Source organism: Rosa rugosa, chromosome 5 (genome assembly GCF_958449725.1).
Source record: "Rosa rugosa chromosome 5, drRosRugo1.1, whole genome shotgun sequence".
Lineage (NCBI taxonomy): Eukaryota > Viridiplantae > Streptophyta > Magnoliopsida > Rosales > Rosaceae > Rosa > Rosa rugosa.
In genome coordinates, this window is record NC_084824.1 from 3415063 (window position 1) to 3437859 (window position 22797).

A 22797-nucleotide genomic window follows, 5' to 3' on the forward strand; every position below is an offset into this window, starting at 1 on the left:
ACTCAATTTCATCCTGCCACTAGGAGGTTGCGCCCATTTGATCAAGCAAATAGTTCGCCGCCTCGCTAGGCCAGACAAGGCACACTGAGTGTGCATACCGGGACAAAGCCCACGTCGCCCTACCCAAAAGTGAGAGGGACTTATTGCTGACATAAAGCCACGTCGTACTAAAAGTAAATAACATAAAACCAAAGCAGTAAAAACAATTAGGTCAAGGGTGAAAGCCCAGACCAAAAAAGCTGGGTCAAGGGTCAAAGCCCAAACCCAAAGATCATTAGGCCCAAGCTTGAGAAAACGGTTGCAGAGCCCAACACATCGCACCCATCCTACCGGCGCCGTACCACCACCAGCCACGTCGTCGTCCCCTACCGCTCGCCGACTTGCCATGTTGCCGTCCCCTACCGCTCGACGACTCGCCACACCGCCCTTCCTCATGTCGGAATCAAAGCACCCAAACCAGATCGGGATCAACCGATCCGATCTCAACCCAGTGGATCTCGGCACTGCTCCCAGACGATTGTCACCATCCGGCGACCTCCGAGCTCGTGTCAACTCCTCGAACCACCGAGCAGATCCTCCGTGCTCCTCCCAAGGCCAAGACGACAACGGCTCCGCCATCCTGCCATCTTCCCACCTCCGCCCTTCTCCGTCAAACCATATAGGCTCTCCTGTGTGCAACGCCAGCGCTCCGCAACCTCTACTCCAACTGGACCACCCTTCACCGGACACAAAATTTTAACCTAGAGAGAAAGGCTACTCCAATCCTTTTTTTTTTTTTTCAATTCGTAATTGAGAAATTTTAAATACACTCCCTCAATTACTTAATACACATCTCTTATATTTTTTCGTCTCATTTTTTCATCAAACTTCCATCTATATATGCCCTTCTTCATTAAATAAAGGATTAATTTCAGTTTACCCCTCTGAGGTTTGGGGGTGTCATCATTTCACCCCTCAAACTCTCAATTTCACTTTTTTACCCCCTGAACTTTCCAATTTCAATCAGTCGTGTCCAATTTCTACTATTCCGTCCAAATTGGACTTTGACTCTGACTTTTGAGGGGTAAAATGGTCATTTCAAGACAAAAAAATTAAAACAATAAAAAAATTAAAAAATAATAATAATAATTCGTTTTTTTTTTTTTTTCTGTTTTTTCGTTTTTTTGTTTTTTTTTTTTTTTTTTTACAGATATTTGGTTTTTTTTATATATTTTATTTTGTCTTCAACCTATACACCACAAGTTATAATATGTTTATAAAAATAAAAAAATACTCTAGGTGGTTAAAAGTCGCTCGCTGGTCTACGATATTTGTTATATATCTCCGATAAAGTGAATAATTTTAGGATATATCCCTAATAAAGTGAAGAAATTTCTGTAAAAAATAATTTTACACTTTATCTGTAAATAAATATCTGTATATCCCCAATAAGGTGAAGAAATATCTGTGTAAAATCATTTTTGGTCTACGATATTTGTGATATATCTCCAATAAAGTGAATAATTTTAGGATATATCCCCAATAAAGTGAAGAAATATCTGTAAAAAATGATTTTACACTTTATCTGTAAATATCTGTATATCCCCAATAAAGTGAAGAAATATCTGTTTAAAATCATTTTTTACAGATATTTATTTACAGATAAAGTGTAAAATTATTTTTTATAAATATTTCTTCACTTTATTGGGGATATATCCTAAAATTCTTCACTTTATCAGAGATATATCACAAATATCGTAGACCAACGAGTGTGTAAAATCATTTTTTACAGATATTTATTTACAGATAAAGTGTAAAATTATTTTTTACAGATATTTCTTCACTTTATTGGGGATATATCCTAAAATTCTTCACTTTATCGGAGATATATAACAAATATCGTAGACCAGCGAGCGGCTTTTAACCACCTAGAGTATTTTTTTATTTTTATAAACCTATTATAACTTGTGGTGTATAGGTTGAAGACAAAATAAAATTAAAATAAAAAAAATGAAAAAAAAAAAAAAAACGAATTATTTTATTTTATTTTTTAAATTTTTAATTTTTTTGTCTTGAAATGACCATTTTACCCCTCAAAAGTCAGAGTCAAAGTCCAATTTGGACGGAATAGTAGAAATTGGACACGACTGATTGAAATTGGAAAGTTCAGGGGGTAAAAAAGTGAAATTGAGAGTTTGGGGGTGAAATGATGACACCCTCAAACCTCAGGGGGGTAAACTGTAATTAATCCTTAAATAAATAAATGAGAAAAACTTTTTAAAAAATGTGGTCAGCTATGTATCACAAATTTTTATCTAATACATTCTTACCATAATTTTTTGATTTATTGTGGAATTAATTGCTAATTAATTCCGGCACATATCAATATGGTAATTATTAATTCTATTTCTTCTTGCTCACATTAATAAGGTTGGTATATCGCTAGAATATTGAATAACTTAATTTTCTTACCTTTGTTGTTCTCCAAGTTGAAAATTTTCATGCCTCTAAGATTTTTAAAGAGTTAATATATGTCAATATCTATATGGATCATGATCAATAGTAAAATCGGTAAAGAATGAGCCATGGTGGTTGTTTTGCAAACGAAGTGATTGATGATGATGTATTCATGTATCGAAGATATATTTGATGGTTTTATAACCTCTTTCAATATGTATCAACCAATTTTTTGAGGGCAACGAAAGACTAATCCATTGATGATAAATCATACGACCTCACTCGGTCAAGCATGAAGGGTACAGAACACCCTTCATATTACAACGCAAGCTCACGAAGAGTACTAAATCCAAAAGAAATAAAAAACTAAAGTCCAAAAGACTAAAATCCTAAAGTAACTTCTGAAAAAAATGCAAAATTAAAAAAACCCCTAATCCTACACTGCCTTAACATGGAACCGATGTCCTGAAAATCTTGACGCCTAAGACCCTCTTGGTGTACGTCGCAACATTCAACACACCCACGACAACATGTTAGGAATAAGTGAAGGACAAAGAGCAGGACAGACCACCCCCAAGAAGCCCAAACCCGACTCAGAGTGAGAAAATAGGGGAATTGGGTAAATTAGGCCCAAATCACAAAGACTGCATCTGCAACCCATGCAGGCAGAGGCCCAAGACCCACTGCAGAAACCCTACGTTCCCAACCCCTGTCAGCCGAATCTAGAGCCACCAAGAAGCTGTCCACCACCACCTCGTCAATCTGGTGGCCTCCCCAGGCAAGGGGCCATAGCAACCATCTCACCGCCTACCAAAACTGCACGCTGCAATTGTTTGGTAATCCGGCAGCCCGAAAACTAGACTCTAGCAGACGTCTCCGACCACGCTCCTCCTCAATACCCCGACCATGTCGCTGCCTCCTCCTTGTCGACCCTGAAGCCACCCCATAACAAAACCGGGTGCGTTTACAATTCCGACGCAATCTGAAACTTTGGCTTTCTCTTCCGGCCAAACCACCCCCGTAAACACACGAAGGAGGTGAAGCCTCGTCCTTCAATCACTTGCAGCGCCGGAACGCCCTACTACAGACGGGATTGGGGTGCCGCCGCGCTGCTACGGGAAACCTAGAAGGTTTCGATATCGCTCCGGAAAAACAGGAGTCTACAAGACGCACACTCAAATTGAATGCTGCATAATTCAATATGTATCAACCAATTTGGTTGCTTGCTAATTCTTTATATGGACTACAATTATTTCATCTGCCATTAACATTCACATATGATCTTGAAGAGAGATTGATAATTATATCACAATCGAAGATGAGAAGAAAATTTAACCTATAAGAAAATATCTAACTAATATTTAGATATATAAAGCATTTAATTCTTATTTTATTTTTGTGGATTCTTGTTTGTTTTTATTTTTATTTATTTATTAATGAGGAGGGGTAAAGATTGAAGTTTGATGACAAAAAAATATAGGCGTGTGCATTAAATAACTAGGAGTGTGTATATAAATAAAACTTCTCTTCGTAATTAGCTAGATATATGTGTTTCTTTCTTTTCTGTTTCCGAAATATAGGGGTACCAACTGCAAGATCATATAGATGGATACAAAAACCACCACAGGTGGTCGAGTTGGTAAGAGTCTCCAAGTGTGGAACCCCTATACCCGGGTTCGAATCCCGTCGACGCTTATTGGAGTTAAATCCCAATATATTCTTTGTGGCCAGGGGGGAGGAAGCGTTTTGACAAGATCACCCGAGCACGGATTAGTCTTTAGACCTAGGAAGCATTTGAGGACACTGTGTGATTGAACAATCAAAAAAAAAATAAAGATGGATACAAAAGTTTTATATTTTATTTTACTAGACAAATTACACATGCACGGTTAAACCTCAAATCAATTTAGCTGATATTGTCTGTTGGCAAGGTTCATAAGTGACAAAACAAAAAGGACATCATAAACAATTGTTAATTGACTTACATATATCGTTCAATCAAAACAAATTTAAAGATGGGTACGTACTCTGTTAAAATAAATCTAGCTAAAAGACATGTATACTTATAATTACTTGCCAAGAATGATTTGTTCTTTTATACGACTAATTAACTCTATAATACTACAACTTGAGGCAAGACACCAATTAGCTGAGTGATGAAATGGTTAATATAATTTATGTAAGCTATGCAAAATTAAGATGTACCTACTTATGACGTTACCGTCGACCCAGAATCAACTTGTTGGGGGAATAGGATACAACTTTCATTTTTGAGATTTTCTGTAATCTCATACTCACATGATAACTTGCTTAAACAGACTTTCGGTCATATGCAATAGTTTCTGACTACCATTAATTCAATTATAATAAGTAGTTAAGGACCATAGAAAATGAGTGAAAGTTAACAGGAAACCAAATATCACAGGAAGGAAAAACTAAAAGCTTGCCAACCCTAATTATTACGTGCATGTGATCGACTAGGGTTCACGGTTCTGGTAATCTGAATTTTGGAGCCTTCAAGGTTCACAAAGATCCTCAATTTTCATGAATCTAATCACTCTAATAATTAATAAAACAGAAAAAATAGTTGGCATATTAGAGTATTAGTTGTCGAAATTTTGATGAAGCTGGGAAGATTCCAAGTTCGTCATGGTGGTGGGGTTTGTTTTGCACTCCAGAAAAGGATAAACCTAAAATCGGCGCTGAAAGAAAGAAAACAAAAAAGCAGAGTCGCCGTCGTCGTCGATGACGTGGTTTTGAGATAATATAAATCTACGCGAATAAGAGTCGGGGGGTTTCCAGATCATCCATGCTCGTGACACGTGGTGGAGGCTCCATCCAACCCTACAGGTCTTAACGATTAAGTGAGAGTGACGGAAAAGCGCGGGCACGATTTCTTGACGGCAGGCAAACATCCCACCTAGAATTACTAATCAATTAGTCTTGGTCTTTGGCTCTGCATGGCTTTGCTTTGGCTTTTTAGCTCTGGGGAGGCAATTAAGCAACTGAAACCTGGTCAATCACAACGTTTAATGCTCCTTAAATTCTTCTTCCAGAGCAAGTTCACCCGTAGTCAAGAAATGTCAAGATCGAAAAGTCAAAAATTCGACCAGTCAAGTTACTGTTCACTGCCACTGGACATGGGTTTCCACCCGTTTTTTCTTGCCCGGTCAATACTGTTTACTTTCCACTGTTCATTTTGACTAGTCACCCAGTCGTTTTTACTGTTCATTTTTAGTGGTTATTAATTGTTTGCCGTTGGATCTTCTTCTTAATTGAAACGGATGGCTGGGATTTCATGACCGTTAGGAACCTTTTTCAAAATGAGCCAACGGCTTTGTTGCACGTGGAAGTTGTCCGGCCCATGCACAGCCGCTACACGACAAGCGACTGGCCTCACTCCACCTTCCTTTGCGGCGCCACGCGTCAGCCTTGTGTGAGCCAATTTCTGCCTTCAGCGCGTCATGCTTCATGGGAAAGGCATGACGTCAGCCACGTTATGCATTGGGCCGAGCTGGCAGCCCCTTACCCCCAGTCAAGAATTTAGTCATTTGGTTGCCTTTTTTTTTTTGCCTCAGTCAAGAAAAGCCAACAATTGGCTGGGCAAAGCAAGACCGATGGAAGCAAAAAATTCACTTACCCGGTCAACACATCAGCAAATCCCACCCTTTGCCCAGTCAAAGTGCAACCACTGCACTTGCTCTTAGTTTTAACTTTTAAGCAAGCATTAGTCTGAATATTATTCTATGCATCGGAAGTACACGTTAAATAACACTTAATAAGCGATCTCAGTCTTTTATATTTATGATCAATTTATTATTAGAATTATCAAAAATTACACTTAGTATTATCCAGTAATCCGTTTCTAGTAATATAAGTACACGACGTCTGTGCTTTAAATCATTTTCGAGTTTAGTCATCTCGAACCAAACCATGCCGGTTAAGGTCTTTATCCTTCTCCTCAAAACTAAAGGTAGTCGTCCTCCTTTGAAAAAGGAGATTTCTTTTAACATCTGCAAAAATCGAACTAGTGCTCTATTGCCGTGATCACTTGGTTCGATCAACACCATAAATCTTATATTCGTAAGTGTTAGATCATGAGTTTGGTTTCGCCGATAAATAACTGTTAATTGTACCATCAACGATGAATCCTAACCGTTAAGGGCAGCTCGTCACATTCTCGACATAAAAGATCAAACGTACGGCTAATGGTGCTTGCTTGGCACCTACCAATACTCTCAACTAAGCATGAGCATCATCCTCAATGCACATTGGGATCATCATATGAGACCCCTTACATGTTCCCCAGGCATTGAAAATCCACACCAATGTCTCAACCGCCACCATGCAACATATTCATATTTCATACACCACGGGCGCAGATTAGTATAAAGCATGTGGTGTTATCTAACGTGCTCCTGCCCAACCGTTTCCCATGCAATGCAGGCGGCATTCCCATTAAAATGCGGGGCCCAATGGGGGAGAAGCGACGCCGTTTTCGATGGACACGGACGTTAACGAAGCTTAAGGGAGGAGTCACGGGGTTTGATTCGGTTTGACGAGATTGGCCCCGTGATTAACGGCGTTAGGTTCGGAGGGAGGCGGCCAAAATCTCTTTCTTTTTAGGCGCCATGAATCACGGTCCAAAATCTCTCTCTCTCTCTTTTTTTTTTTTTTTTTTGCGTAATGGAATGGATTCTGGGTGGGGGCCAGTAACGGCTAGTTGAGAGAGACGGGTTGTCACGTCAGCTGCTGTTGAGGGCCATTTGCTAATTTATAGGGGTTTGGAAAATTACTTTTTCATCTGGGTGTTGAAATGGAAAACCTAAAGAAATGGAAACTAATTCAAGGGGCTAAATTCTTGGAACAAATTTCTGTTTTTGACCCAAAAATGGATTCTGATTTTTCCTTAACTAAAATACTATCTTAAAAAAAATATCTTTGAGGAGTAAATTAGAAATTACATGTCAAATTGATAAATAATAAAAGAATTACAAAGAGCCTAACAGACAACAAATGAGTCGCTTGATTAGTCTCTCAATAAATGTTAGGGAAGATAAAAGCTGACATATTAATCATGAGGATCGAACATTCTCATATCCAAAAATTGAGACACTTGTACTCAAGCGACCATTAATTCAGAAGAAGCGGCAAATTAATGTGAGGCGAAGATCCGGAACGAATGGACCATTGTCCGCCCCCAATGGCTACAATTGGTTTTTTGCATGTTTGTCATCATCAATTTAAGAGCCATGAAATTGTCCAACGTGATTAGTTACGATAATTCTAATTTATACCAGAGTATTACTATACCACTCATCTTGACATTTTTAAGAAATTTAGCTTTTTATCAGCCAAATTAGTTTGACCTTAAACATATACTATAAATTTAGAAATATCAACATTTCAAAGTAATGAGTTTTTTTTTTTTTTTTTTTGGGTAACAAGATATAGAGTAGAAATATGCACAATGTTTCCTCAATTCCCAATTATATTCCAAATCTTTTCTAAAAAGAAAATATATATTCCACGTTTCAAAAAAGAAAATATATATTCCAAAAAAAGAATCCGAATATATATTGAAATTAGTCAAATTTCCTTTACAATCTCCTTTTCCCAAGAAAAAAAAATTCGGAATTTGTGGCAGTGACTGACCTGTGAAGGCGCGTATATCGGCCGTCCGAGTCAACTAATCTTGACGCGTGTCCACTTAGGGCGCCGAAATTAGACGCGGGGGGTCTGAGCCGTTATTGTCTCATTAATACCCTAGGTAGTTCGACCTTAATTACCAGGTTGCCATCACGCCGTGTTTGTTTGTGGCAAATCCGTAAATAGTGAGTCAGGTTGAGGGTCTTCTCGGCACTCACCGAAAGCGTGTACATCCGACACGAGCCGAAATTTAGTGCTTTTGGCTACGTGTCCACGCATCAGTAAATGCCCCAAGATAGTGCATTTTATTTACAACAAGTCCATCCAATTATGGCAAATCCGTAAATCTGTGAAACATCATGGGTTCTTGTTGGGGTGCCAAGCCAATAAGGTTGAAAAGGGACGGCGCCTTGGGCGGGGTTACGGTTACCCAATTTAGAATGCAACTATATCTCCCTTTTTATTTATTTATTTTATCCTTTTTTGACCCTCTTTTTATTTTAAAAATAAATTCTTCAAAGGTAAACCTCTTTTAGCCCTAAAAGTCTTGATAATCATTGTTTTAACCCCCAAATGATTCTCATCTCCACTGTTCAGTATTCACTGTATTTCTCCACTGCTTTTATTTTTCTACTCTTACTTTTCAATACAATTATAGTTTTGGCACTTTATACCTCTTTGAAGAATGAAGACTTCAAAGTTTAATTTTGAAGCTATGAGTATTTTATGTGGAAGTCTCGATTCTTGGAGGAGGGATAAAGTGTTGGGAATCATTGTATATTGAATAATGGGTTTAAGAAGAACAATGTCTATATGTTGGTATGTTGACCTTTAACTTTGTATTTTTTTTATTCCGAGAATGTGGACAAGAGATTAGGCCAAAAATGTGGAATAATTGTGTTTTTGTCATAATGCTCGATGGGATCCTAAGTTCTAATCCTCATATGTTAGTTTTGGGGCTGTTGACGTTTATAATGTTTAATTCAAACAGAAAAATCAATCCTCGTATGTAAGAGGAAATGAAAAAGTAAAAAATCAACGTTGGGTTATAAAGACTATATATGATACTTTATATGTAGAAGGAAATTTAATTAATGAATGATACGATAAATAAAGAAATTATGATCATATGATCTCAAATCTTCATGGGTGCCTGATTATAGCTAATCTGATTGGTTCACGTGACATAAATTATTTATCTGTTAGAATTGTTAATTGATCCACTTGGCATGATTCTCGTGTTCTTTTTTCTACCCTATCCAATATCTCTTGATGTATTAGACACCAATTTGTTGTAATTTATCTCTTCTCTTTTCTAAACTACCAAAATAAAATCTAGATGGGAAAAAAAGAAACTCAATAAAGGTGATATGAATCTGAAAATGACCATATAAATGGCTGCTTAAATAGCTAACACGCACTCACTTTAATATACAAATAGTGTGATATTTGATAGTAAGTAAATTCACACTCACTCGCATTCTACTCAATATCTTGCCAGAAACGCAAAATTATTGCCATTGTATTAGCAATTAAGTACATCATATGATTACACTCTATTAATTCCAAATGCACATTCGAAGAAAACAAATCATCATAGAAGGAAGGAAGGAGATCACGTTAATTGAAGAAAAGGAAGAACAATATCACTTTCTTAATAACAATGGATTACACAAAATCACCTCAAACTAATTCCTACGCGGTGACAGTGCATTGTTAATACAGCATGCATCACAAAATCTTCTGCATTAATGCAAATTTGAAAAATTCTCAAAAAAAAAGAAGAAAAACTTGCCTTGTAAAGAAATAGTACTTGAAAATTTCCTTCAAAATTAAATAATATTTGCTGAGAAGAAAACAGTAGATAAAAAAAATTAACCTCTAAAAGAATTGGTATAAAAAAAAATTGGTAATTGAAAATTAAATAATTTTTGCCAAGGGAAAAAAACGAAAAAGAAAAAGGTGGTGCAAATGTGCATATGAAGAGGACACAGCTCAACAGCTCTCTCTCTCTCTCTCCCACTGGGCGCACTCTCTCTCTCACACACAGCAATAAAATGAGTTCCCCTTGGCATTGTCTATCTCTCTCTCATTTCCATTAGCCTTTTGGGCTCTCTCTATCTCCCATAGCTGTAGAAAATTAATTCAGAGAGATACTCCTCCCTCCCCTTCTCTCTCTCTCTCCCCCCATCTCTCTCTATATATCCATAACCCACGGAGACAGAGAGAAATAAAATACTCAATCAGAAACAGCAGAACCAAAAACCAAAAACCATTTTTGTTTTTAAGGATTAAGGAAGAAGATGGGTTACTACTACTCTCATCTGCGGTTGTTTGCTCTGGTTGTTCTTGTAGCCGTTGTCTCTACCTCAGCCAAAAATTTACCAATTATATCCTTTGATGATGGATATAACAAGCTCTTTGGGGACGACAATCTGATGATTCTCAGGGACGGGAAATCCGTTCATCTTACGTTAAACGAACGGACAGGTCCGTTTCGTGTTTTTTTTTTTTTTTGGGTTTATTGTTCTTGCTTGCTGGTTTTTTTTACCACGGTTTTGTCTTTGTTTGGTGGGTCTTTCTCCTCTTTAATATTGCAGGGTCTGGATTTGTTTCCCAAGACCTTTACATTCATGGGTTCTTCAGTGCCTCCATTAAGTTGCCAACTGATTATACTGCCGGAATTGTGGTCGCCTTTTATGTGAGTAATCACCTTTTCATCCTAACTTGATTTTTACTCACTTGCTCTATTCTATTCTTGGTCGTATCGAAGGCGGAGGTGATTTTTTTTTTTTTACTTCTCATTTGCATGTAAAGATTGCACTTTTAAGCTCTGTTGAGTAATCCAACTATAAGAACCAGATGATTTCAGTTGTAAATTTGTTTCTGGAGTGGGTTTTCAACACTTTGGATCTCACCTTTCAATTTGGCAATGCGAGTTTAGTACTTGTATTTTTTTTCATAGTCTCAGTTTCTGTGATACCCAGAAGTTTACTCTTTAGTTTCTTGAATGTAAACTTCGTTTTATGGCCCAAAGTTCAAATCTTCAAACAAACCCATCACACCCAAATTACTCTGTTACGTGTTCATTAATCCGGACTTTAAAAGATAAGATGCTCATCCGTTTTATTGTGTTTTGTGTTAAACAGATGTCGAATGCTGACATGTTCCCCAAGAACCATGACGAAATCGATTTCGAGTTTCTGGGGAATATAAGAGGCAAAGAATGGAGGGTTCAGACCAACGTTTATGGCAATGGAAGCACTGATACGGGGAGAGAAGAGAGATACAATCTCTGGTTTGATCCTTCTGAGGATTACCACCAGTACAGTATTCTCTGGACTGACTCTCATATCATGTAAGCATCAATGGAAACCCACCACTCCATATTTGGTTTACTCTGTTAAATTTGATGCATCAGCTTTTTGTCAAAGCAAATTTTGTTTCCCAATTCTCACTAATAATGTAAGATTCTAGAGTCTGAAGATTACTGTTTTCGGGGTTTGAAGTTGGCTTTTTTCAGAAGATAGATTTCTCGTTTTGATTAGTGATGTTAAATTGTGAAGTCTGGAGTTTACTGTTTTTGGGATGTGATGGCTCTGTTGTAGGGTAGAGGCTATGTCTTCTTCTCTAGGGAGAATACAGAACAGAGCTTGCCCTGTTTTTTTTTCCCTTTATACGAGACCCCGGTTTCATCAAAACCAGCAGTTCTCTGTTCGCATGTCTAGAATAGTGTGTTTCCTGTTTGGTATGCAAGTAAAGAAAACCAGAGGTTGAGAACTCTAGTTCGAATGGTAGATTCTTAAGTTTAACGACAGATAAAACATGATCTTGGTGTGATTAAGACTCCAGAATTTCCTTTCGAAAAAAAAAAAAAAAACTCAAGAATGTTGATGCAAGCAAGAAACACTAAAATCTTACTAGCACTAGAATTATCTGCAATTCAATTCATAGTCTTGTTTTTAGTCATTTTTTGACTTCTAGAATAGTGTGTCTAGAATAGTGTGTTTCCTGTTTGGTATGCAAGTAAAGAAAACCAGAGGTTGAGAACTCTAGTTCGAATGGTAGATTCTTAGGTTTAACGACAGATAAAACATGATCTTGGTGTGATTAAGACTCCAGAATTTCCTTTCGAAAAAAAAAAAAAACTCAAGAATGTTGATGCAAGCAAGAAACACTAAAATCTTACTAGCACTAGAATTATCTGCAATTCAATTCATAGTCTTGTTTTTAGTCATTTTTTGACTTCTACGAGTAACTAAATAAATGGAATTGCATTCTTTCCATGAAAAGTTCTCTCTTTTCTTTGTTGAAGTTCTCCATCAGTTCTTGTTCCTAGTCATTTCTTGACTTCAACGAGTAACTAAATAAATGGAATTGCATTCTTTCCATGAAAAGTTCTCTCTTTTCTTTGTTGAAGTTCTCCATCAGTTCTTGTTCCTAGTCATTTCTTGACTTCAACGAGTAACTAAATAAATGGAATTGATTGCATTCTTTCCATGAAAAGTTCTCTCTTTTCTTTGTTGAAGTTCTCCATCAGTTCTTGTTCTTAGTCATTTCTTGACTTCTATGAGTAACTAAATAAATGGAATTGATTGCATTCTTTCCATGAAAAGTTCTCTCTTTTCTTTGTTGAAGCTCTCCATCAGTTCTTTATCTATTCTGTAATTTTATATTTTAACTGTGTACTTGTTTCAATTGTGTCTCTTAACTGCAGATTCTATGTTGACAATATTCCCATTAGAGTGGTTAAGAAATCAGAGGCGATGGGTGGTGACTATCCCTCGAAGCCAATGTCATTGTATGCTACAATATGGGATGGATCCGATTGGGCTACCAATGGAGGCAAATACAGAGTCAACTACAAGTATGCTCCATTCAAGGCCGAGTTCTCTGACCTTGTTCTACTTGGCTGTGCAGTTGATCCAATTGAACAGGTATCAAAGAAATGTGATAAAACCCAAGGTTCTGAATATATCCCTACCGGTGTTACGCGCCTACAAAGAATGAGGATGGAGAGTTTCAGGAAGAGGCAGATGACATACTCCTATTGCTACGACAGAATACGATACAAGGTTGCTCCACCAGAGTGTGTGATCAATCCCCAAGAAGCTGAAAGACTCCGCGTGTTTGACCCCGTTACATTCGGGCACGGGCACCACCGTCAACGAAAACATCACCGCAGGAGCAGCAGCAGAGCAAGCCTAGCGGATACCACTTCTGTTTGAGAATGAGAGGGAGGGTTGCAGATTCAATTTCTCATATGAGCACCATTGGCATTCATCAACTTTTGTGTATAGAGAGGGAGGGGAGAAAAAAAGCATAAATTTTATTGTGGGTGAATAGAGTTTTTATATGGTTGGAGGGTATGTATATAGTTCATACCTTTATTAGTTCCCAGTTTATCATTCATGCTTGTCCTTTTGGTTTATAAATTGAATTTAGTGGTGGGTTTATGTACTTCGACACAACCTCATGGGTTCAATAAATTTTAGCATATGGAAGTTTACCAGGCTTGGATTCTGTACTGTCTCTTTGCATTATTATTCTACTAAATTATTATCATGGAGCATCTTTCATTTTAACTTGTGCCTAGTATTTAATAAACCTTATCATTCATTCATTCATTGTCTGTTTGCAGCGTTATAAATAAAGTCAGACTGGTGTCATATACTTTGTCAATGGCTAATTGGAATCCAATGACAATTTAAGATGTGACAAGTGATGGAAATGGTTCAGCAAATGGCAGTGTTTTTATGTTGGACTGGACTTACTTTCCTTTCACACTTGCACAGTTTTACAGTGAATGCAGAAGAAGCAGGTTAGGTTAGGTTAGGTTGGATTCATTCGTTCATTAAAGGCTTTCAAACTTTGCATCCGTGACTTTGAACAAGAGACTAGGAGTTCTTAACCCGATTGCAATACTTTTTCTGAGTCTCATTTCTGGTGGAATAAACAAATTTGAATTATCTGTCACATATATCATATTTTCCATATGAAGATCCCATGGAAGTGTTTTGGACCACAAGAGAAATGAGCTGCTGCCAATATATTTGTAGTGTCTCATCACTCTCATGTAATCATCATGTGGTAAGTGGTTAACTAACCCTTTCCGTAAAACACTCGCACTAGGAAAACTCTAAAACAAATCCAAAGTTAGTGAGGTGATGAGAAAGTGTGTCAATAATGAAAGGTGCGTTTCTTCTTTTTCCAAACTTTGAGATACTCCATAGTCCATGGAAAAGAAAGACCACACCTTGCCACCACTCAACTCAGCAAGATAAGTTCAGTTGTTTAACCTCCTAAACCTTACATTTTCTTTATCCTCCATTCAACTCATGATTAACAGCCTAACTGCACAGAGAAGAAAACCCTTTTTTCTGTGCAACCTTGGAGGACCCTTCGCCCAAATTTTGATATATCTGCAGATATTTTGTCTTTTTTACTAGGAAAGATATTTCACATATTGCCAACAAAATGTTCTTTACGACCGATATATCTTTGACATGTAAACAACACATCCTTAGTGTCTCAGTCACCTTGGCCCAATTAAAATGTAGTGAGGTAGGCTCTGCTTTTGGCATTCATATCATCCAAGACCGAGTTCAAAGTGACTCCTAAAGGGTTAAATCTGGCATGGGGAAGTTAGAACTGTAAGAACTCTTCAGCCAGAGTCACACTAAGAGTATCATGCAATTTTACTGTCCTCTTTTCACTCCCATCAGAAAATATGTTAGATTAATATGAAGAAAACAGATAATGGTCAAGATTCTGAGACAAATAAACCTTCAGAACCGACCCAAAAACCTTAAGAATCGACCATTTTGGCTGACTCCTGTTGGTGCATGTTTGCATCTGGCACAGCTAATCTTGTCTGTAGCATCATGCACTAGGAATACATTAAGAATCAATTATAGAATCTTACCCAACTTTGTTTTAATAATACGAGTTGCTGCAATTTTTGTACATTTCATTATTCAGAGATGTTACAGTTTCATAATGTTGCTCGTTTCCAGCTTTTATTAATAGCACAGCTAAGTCAGCCCTAATGCAGCTGTTAACAACCAATTGTTCTAGCCTAGGTTCTTAATGGGATAGGCTGCCGCAGCAAATTTTGATAATTACATTATAGAATGCCTTGTGGACTTTTGAGCATGTTATTATTGAGCATTGACATTTAGGCTTGCCTGAGAGAGAAGGTTAACTCATTCCACAACCCAGACTCCCTTCCCCAGACAAGGATGGATCATAGTATTTATGAAATTATGCTGTATGGTTTGGTTTGGAAGGAAAAACTATAAAGTAGGCATTGAAAAACAAGGATTATCTTCAGGAAGTTATGGAAGGATTGATAATACTATAATAGAGTTGAAATACTACATGTCTACATGTGATGAAGTACATTGAAAGAGTCGACGAGAAACATGATCAGCTTCTGACTCACTAGCGAGCTGACTTAAAGGCCCATAAATATATATTGATCCGATACATTACACTGTGTAGACAAACCAAACCTCTAACTAATTCTCAGATTCCGACTCACTTTTCTCGATCAGTTTTACAAAGTTGCGAACGATTGTCCTGCCTTCGGAAGTGATGATACTTTCAGGATGGAACTGGACACCCTGCAATTTTGAATTCAATGGGTTATAACAAGAACACTACATTAAGCTTATAGTGCAGATTCTACAAAACAAACATCACAATAGTCTCGCTCTACAAAATAGAATGGAAAAAGGACGCCAATGTCTTACCTGAAGATACCTATATTTCTTGTGACGAGCAGCCATTATCAGTCCATCCTCGGTCCATGCTGTAATCTCAAGTTCTTCACTAGGAAAACTGTCCTTTTCAATTACAAGACTGTGATATCTGCCAGCAGTGAAAGGGCTGAAAAGAAAAAAACAAATCTGTTAATAACATTAATTCAGAGCCCATGTAATGCCCAGGGTGTTAATATGTATTTGTACAACTTCAAATAATTGCAAATCGGTGAAACCGTTCATTTTTTTCAATAAAATACCAAACAAAGTTGGGTGTGTTTGACAGGAAAATACTTTGGACATTTAATTCCACCACACTTGCATACATCATTTTTTTAGCAACAAACCAAACCCCCAATATGCTACTGTCAAAAGCATAGATAAGTTTATAGAAAAAAAGTAAGACCCCAGATTGTTTAAAACAGAAGTAAATCCACCAACTCACTTTGATAGTCCAGCAAACAAGCTGTCTTCCTCCTTCTCATTATAATATACGGGAGAGCTCTTCCCATGCACGACACCATAAGGAGAACGAACAACATTCCCTGCAACACCACAAAGATCACTTACAAGGCAAAATAGAACCAATAATTCCACTGATATTTTATGATTTAATTTGCTAATTTTACAAGACATGAAAAAAAAATCATAGAAGATCTAGGCAATAACATGATCAAATTCATAAATCAAATATTCCGTCTTAGAAGACTTGCCTCCAAAAGCCTCCCCAATGCACTGCAGACCCATACACACACCAAATAAGGGGACAATGGGTCCTAACTCCAACACAGTTTGCAATGATATTCCAGAATCTTGGGGTGCCCCTACAAAAGGGAGGATACTATGTGTTAATAAGTACAACAGGCTTGCTCACCTAAGAGACAGTTTTAAGGGACTGTGAGGGACAAATGCATCTCAACCACATGTATTAAATATAAAAGTAGAAATTATAACAATTTAAAACTGTGAATTTATTTTCAGTCATCAGATTCACTTGTCTCTCACAGTCCCTTAAAAATTGTCCTTTAGGTGAGCAGGCCTTATAAGTACAATTGGTTACATGTTTCTCCTTTGTTTCGGTTTTCAAGCATCTATCAAAGGGAAATATCAGCAGAACTAACCTGGCCCTGGGGAGATCAAGACTCCTCTGGGATTTTTCCTATAAGAATGGAAAGATGTTATGATGAGACATTTTATAAAATCAGACATTTTAAGAAGGATACATGCCCGTTCATATTTGGTTGCACCCACATTAAATAATGTTTATGGATTGGCAAACAACGATCAGGTAAAGACGTAAAGTATAGCTTCTTACCTTTTTAGTTCATCCACCGTTAATTCATCATTGCGATAAACTTCAAAGTGACATCCGAGCTCTCCCATATACTTCATATCATAAGTAAGATATTAGTACCACGCCTTCTTGACTTGTTGGAACAATCAATAAATATATAACGACAGAAAACAATCCTATAGGATCGTTACAGAAATCAGTACTACGCCTTCTTTACTTGTAGGAATCATTAATTAATATAACGACAGAAAATAATTATATAAAAGCGTTACAGAAAAATACTTAAAACGCATACATATTCGGGAGAAATTTTGAGTTGTTATATAAAATCTCATCGAAAGCTCGATACTTTGACAAGTATCACTCCTCATTCCCACATTTCATCTTCATTTTGCATGTGTCATCAACTCAAAAATATCCAACTACAAGAAAGTTCTAATCACTACTCTCATTCTTCACCTCTGTCCAGCTTTCACCATTCCTTGAATGAAATACATCAACTTTTCACTAAAACATCCCTCAGTCCAAAACAAGAACAAGGAAACAGAGAGGTCTAACCCAGGTGTTTCATTTCATTTTCTTTAACCTATCTAATGTTGTAGTCACAGATCTAATACAAAACTCCATGGTATTCCTTACATTTTTATTATTCACAACATAAATGACAAATGAAGAACACAATTCCATGAAAGATCAAATCTTTATCACTGTACACATGCATTTTACTAGCACCAAACATCAAACGAACCATGGCCTATCAAATCCAACATATTCAAAAAAAGGAAAACAGAAACAAACCTGGCAGAGATTGTAGGTGAAGCTATCATAATTGTCAATTACAATGATGGGGCTGTTGGCCCTCTTTTCAGAAACTGAAGACTTCGAATTGGTCTCATTGACAACCATTGAAGCTTTTGCAGCGAACCCATTTCCCAATTTGAGACCAGATTTCAGTTCTGCACATAAAGATAAGATCTTTGAGTCAAAATCAAAATCAAAATCAAATTCAAAACCCAGATAAGTTTGGGAGACTTACTTGAGTTAGTGAAAGAGGGCACATAGATTAAAGTGGGGCGAGGGTTTTGCGGGGTTTTGGGTGAGAAAGGGAGCAGCTTTGGTTGTTTCAGAGAGGCCTGAGATATCACTGCGGCAGCCATTGAAGCACAGAGTGTGGGGTCTCTGTAATTACCAGTTAATCCTACTTGGACTGGAGAGGTGGAAGACGGCGACGTTTGATTTATAGGATTTACTAGAAAATGTGTCCGCGCTTTGCTGCGGAAGAATCGTTATATGTTATTGTTCAATTGCATTAAGACAGTCAGGCAAGAAGTATATGACTAAAGCTATGGATACTGATGAAGTTTCGGGACCAGAGAAGAGCAACCTCAATATCCAGTCAAGGATTTGATTTGCTCCTTTGAAAGATTTGAATGCTTGAAAATCCATCCAAGGAGATCATTTCCCTTATGTTTTTAGGATTTTGCAATCTTACATATATCAACTAATTGTTCCAATTACCTGGTAATTCAACACGTTCAATAAAACAGTAGATAATTACCATCAATGGTTAAATGAATAACTGCCTACAGAAAACTTGTAGCAACAAAGATTCCAAAATAACAAATAAAATATTGCAGACAAATGAATACAATTTAAGAAAGCATATAACGAACTTCTCTCTAACTTCTTTCAAGTGTCACTGATCCTGGAACCTAAAACATAAGAAAACATATATAAAAAACCACTCACCAAAAATCGAATATAACGAACTTCTCTCTAACTTCTTTCAAGTGTCACTGATCCTGGAACCTAAAACATAAGAAAACATATATAAGAAACCACTCACCAAAAATCGAAAAGAAAAAAAAACAATCAACTGGAATATGAATTATTCTGTGTATGAGATACTGTGTACTTACATTAAAAAGTGTCAGTAAACAGATTATCCACTTTCAAACTTATTTTTATACAATTTGACTTATGATTTGTTCTTGAAAACAATAAACTTTTTGCAACCAAAATATGAACTCTTATATGCACTGTAAGTTCCTAATCAGCGATGACGCTGAATACAGTAAACAATATTTAAAAGAAAAATGAGTTAATTCTTTCATTTTGAAGATAACTCAGAAAATCAATGAAATTAAGGCTTATTATAAATTTTACCTTATTGAAACCGTTAACAATTTCTCAAAACAATAAAACAATCAAATGTGATCGCTGATTTTCGTAACAAAGGTTAATTCAATTTAAAAAAACATTTCGAAGAATGCAATATTATCACACAAAAAGATCAAATTTGGGTAAGAAAATTTGATAATTAATTTCAAGCTGTATACAGAACAATCCCTCATTTTTTTCCCATTCAAAGTATTTGTTTATTGATTTACTAAGCTTATTTAAACTTGACTTCAGTTAAAATAAAAGATCCAAAGTCTATCAAACATCCAACTACTCAAATTAAAGGACCAATCTAATAAACAAAGAACTCCCAAGTATTGTGCCAGTTCTTCTAATAAACAAAGAAGACCCTGCGTACCCACTTCCCACAATACCAATCCCACAGTAGCCACTTTAACCAACTATATCTGCAGAAAAAAAATTCTTAGGACCTGTAACCATAACCCAAAATAAAGAAAAACAAAAGGAATTATCTTTTTAGCAGAGAATATCTAAGTTGACGTCCTCATCGAAATAAGAGAGAAACACTAATCTTATTCTACCAATCTTTTCCTCGCAACTCATTCAATCAACTCGGGTAATAACAGCAAAAGACCTTTGATCAATTCCATACAATAATCCAACAAAAGGAATTATATTTTTAGCAGAGAATATCTAACTTATATTCCAAATTGTAGAGATATACAATGTTAGGTGCATTAATAATTTTTCAGTTTTCATATTTAATCTATTAGATGCTAGCAAGAACAGTTACCTTCAAATTAACCACGGACATGAGCTTGTGCTAAATGAAATTATAAACTTTCTACAGTGTAATTTATTTCAAGGTTGGAAACCAAGACCAAAAGCAAACGTGACAAATCAAAATTCCAAATTTATATTGAAAATCAGACCATTGAAATGAAATAATTAAAGTTTGGACTACTTGTCAATAGGTCATTCAGCTAATGAGAATTAGTGAGGTTAATGGTGATACTTACCAAGTAGGCAAAAGGCGGTAATCGAGAGCTCAGAAACCAGACCAGTATTCTTAAGTGAAGTTCTCTGTTTGTTGAAAATGCAAGCAGATACAAAACACTGAAATTATCAGAATGAAAACCAAGAGTTGATGGGCACTTCTTTAACAGTAGAAAGAATTGTTTGAACATTTTAAAAATGAATCTCTGTTTATTGTAATGTTATGCAGGAAGATGCAAGTAAGCCAGTAGAGATAAACAGTTTAGTAGTATTTTGTTATTTACACACAATCTTTGGTTTCTGTTTTTAGATCATGAGTAGTTTGTTAAAGAGAGAACAAAAAGAGCTCATGAGCAGTACTAAATTTATTATTTCCAATACCATCTATCATATTGGTTTACAATCTATGAATTGACAAAACCAAGATAAATTAACAAAAGAGTAACAAACAAATCTGAAGTAGCTAAAGACCTGCTGACTTATCATAAGATATGGTCAGACCTGCTAAGTTATCATAAGCTACGAAAACTGATTCAATTTTTTTTTTATAGCTTTAGCTTTTGATTTATCTATTCATGATTTGTACATAATAGCAAAACTTGATGTGATTTTGATAGTTCATACGTAATTGGAGAGAGAGAGAGAAAATTACCTCACATAAACAGTAAAACAGCAAGGAGTTGGGCAGATTTTTATAATCCACCAGTTGTAGGAGCTTTGTATCAGTATATTTTATTATGAACTTCCTGCAAAGCGTAGAATTGATTATATAAAGCATTCAAAATGGAAATACTTAAAATAAAGCATTCAAAATGAAAATACATTGTTTTAAAGAAATGTCATCCAATTTTACATATTGTGTTCCAAAACAGTGAGCATGATTTTATGATCATTGCCCTTTTTACCTAGTAATGCTTATCTACTGAAATTCAATAAGTTAAAAGCACCATGTCAACAAAATCAAATGAAACATCTTTTTCCTTCTGGTAGCATTTGTTTTTCTTAAGTTTCTGTGTTAACTGTAGCTGCAAGTAAAAGCTTCTGAAAAGGCACACAACGAAACACTTGTGCTGCGTCAGGCTAATACATTTGTTTTGGTTGCTATCTTTAAGGTAGAAAAATGAATGTCCTGGAAAAGCTTTTTATGACAAAAAGATGTTTGCCATAAGTTTCCTACAAAGTTTATAATTAATTTGAAGGTTGAAAGATTTGAACAATGTGCTACAAACCCAGAATAATTCAATTGAAAATATAGAAGATCAGAACATTGAAAAAAAAAATATTGTAAAAGATAAAAACATCAGCATATGAATCTTAGATGCATTACCTGTTAACAGTTTATTCAACTAATCAACAATTATTTGGAGTAAATAGTAACTTTTATTGAGAAACCAAGATGCAGTAATGGATACCTTAGAAGTTGGACCAATATTCTTAACTGATGCTTTCGTTTGTTTGGAATCCAGGCTGTGCTTTGAATTTGGATTTCCTCACCTATACACGAACTGAGAAACGCTCCCACTCCCTATAACCCAACCATGAAAAAAGCTACAATCAGATAAGAAGAAACCAAATTCAAATTCAAATTCAAATTCAAATTCATAAAACAAACCCAAAGCTTCCTCCGGAAGTCGACCAGAATCCTCGATCCCTCCCCTTCTTTTTGCTACCGGAACGACCTACAATCAAAATCGAAAACATTACATCGAATCTATTTCTTTCCAGCCCACAGGAAGAGACCAAATCCAAATTCACAAAACAAACCCAAATCTTCTTCCGAAAATCTTGGATCAATACGCTTGATACCTCCGTTTCACGCCGCACTCGATTTAGGCTTCTAGAACAACCGATCTCTCTAACTCTCTTTATCTCCCAACCCGGATTGAGGTTTCAAACTTTCCCTCCGATCTATCTCTCTACCTCCTCGTGCGAAGCAAACACACACTCTCTCAACAATTGATAAAAGATGGTCAGAAGAGTGTAGAAGAAAGAGCAAAACGACGCAAAGATAGGGTAGAGCCGGAAAAAGAATCTGAGGCGAGGGCAAAATAGTCAAATCACTATTTTGCTCCGTTAAATGAACAGTGTAGGAGATTTAGTATATGTAATAATAAAATAGGCAATTGTGAAATTGACAAAAAAAATTCCGTATGCGGATTTGCTCTGTTAAGGAGGTCCGTTCGTTAGCTAAGGAACGGATTTCCATATTTCAATCACTTATTCACATCTTAACCGTTCAGTTTTTAGGTCCTAATGTCTAGATCATATTTGCAAATTTTCTGCCAAATTAATGATCATTAAGGCATTCAAAACTGCAATTTACAATTATGAACACGAACGGTTCAGGTTGGACAAATTCAGTTCGTTCATTGATTTCATCGAGTTCGATACATCAATTTGGCTGAAAATTTGCAGAAATGATCTATACATTAGGACCTAAAAACTAAACGGTTAAGATGTGAATATGTGATAAAAAAATAGTCAAAATATATAAATCCGTTCCTTAGTATGTATATA

General features: G+C 36.3%; 2 protein-coding genes across 6 annotated transcripts; one reads left to right on the forward strand and one right to left on the reverse strand.

Annotated features, from left to right (window-relative positions):
• The first annotated feature begins 10116 nt into the window (after positions 1–10116).
• On the forward strand, positions 10117–13608 carry LOC133708764 (probable xyloglucan endotransglucosylase/hydrolase protein 28). Its single transcript, XM_062134287.1, has 4 exons — positions 10117–10575; positions 10686–10786; positions 11235–11443; positions 12803–13608. The coding sequence occupies exons 1-4, from the start codon at positions 10389–10391 to the stop codon at positions 13311–13313; spliced, it is 1008 nt and encodes a 335-aa protein (XP_061990271.1). The 5' UTR covers positions 10117–10388; the 3' UTR covers positions 13314–13608.
• Positions 13609–15408: 1800 nt separating this feature from the next.
• On the reverse strand, positions 15409–22249 carry LOC133709159 (anthranilate synthase beta subunit 2, chloroplastic-like). Of its 5 annotated transcripts, none has more exons than XM_062134794.1 (15): positions 22045–22249; positions 21893–21959; positions 21693–21805; positions 20933–21026; positions 20304–20367; positions 18892–18951; positions 18527–18660; positions 18179–18414; positions 17941–18098; positions 17164–17234; positions 16970–17007; positions 16562–16672; positions 16294–16393; positions 15840–15975; positions 15409–15710 (listed from the first exon to the last, which is right to left on the reverse strand). In XM_062134794.1, the coding sequence occupies exons 7-15, from the start codon at positions 18586–18588 to the stop codon at positions 15606–15608; spliced, it is 1017 nt and encodes a 338-aa protein (XP_061990778.1). In that variant the 5' UTR covers positions 18589–18660; positions 18892–18951; positions 20304–20367; positions 20933–21026; positions 21693–21805; positions 21893–21959; positions 22045–22249; the 3' UTR covers positions 15409–15605. The 5 variants fall into 5 exon arrangements, with proteins under 5 accessions (XP_061990778.1, XP_061990777.1, XP_061990782.1 ...); XM_062134793.1 differs by having other exon boundaries at positions 22087–22245; XM_062134798.1 differs by lacking the exon at positions 18527–18660 and adding an exon at positions 19682–19730 and having other exon boundaries at positions 22087–22245.
• Between the last annotated feature and the right edge of the window lie 548 nt (positions 22250–22797).

Coding starts and splice junctions, on each gene's coding strand:
- LOC133709159 (XM_062134794.1), bottom strand. CDS start 18,588: ATGGATTTTCAAGCATTCAAATCTTTCAAAGGAGCAAATCAAATCCTT. Junction 18,415..18,526: donor ATCCTTGACTGGATATTGAG/GTTGCTCTTCTC, acceptor ATTCTTCCGCAG/CAAAGCGCGGACACATTTTC. Junction 17,008..17,163: donor ACGGTGGATGAACTAAAAAG/GTAAGAAGCTAT, acceptor CCATTCTTATAG/GAAAAATCCCAGAGGAGTCT.
- LOC133708764 (XM_062134287.1), top strand. CDS start 10,389: ATGGGTTACTACTACTCTCATCTGCGGTTGTTTGCTCTGGTTGTTCTT. Junction 10,787..11,234: donor GAATTGTGGTCGCCTTTTAT/GTGAGTAATCAC, acceptor TGTGTTAAACAG/ATGTCGAATGCTGACATGTT. Junction 11,444..12,802: donor TGGACTGACTCTCATATCAT/GTAAGCATCAAT, acceptor TCTTAACTGCAG/ATTCTATGTTGACAATATTC.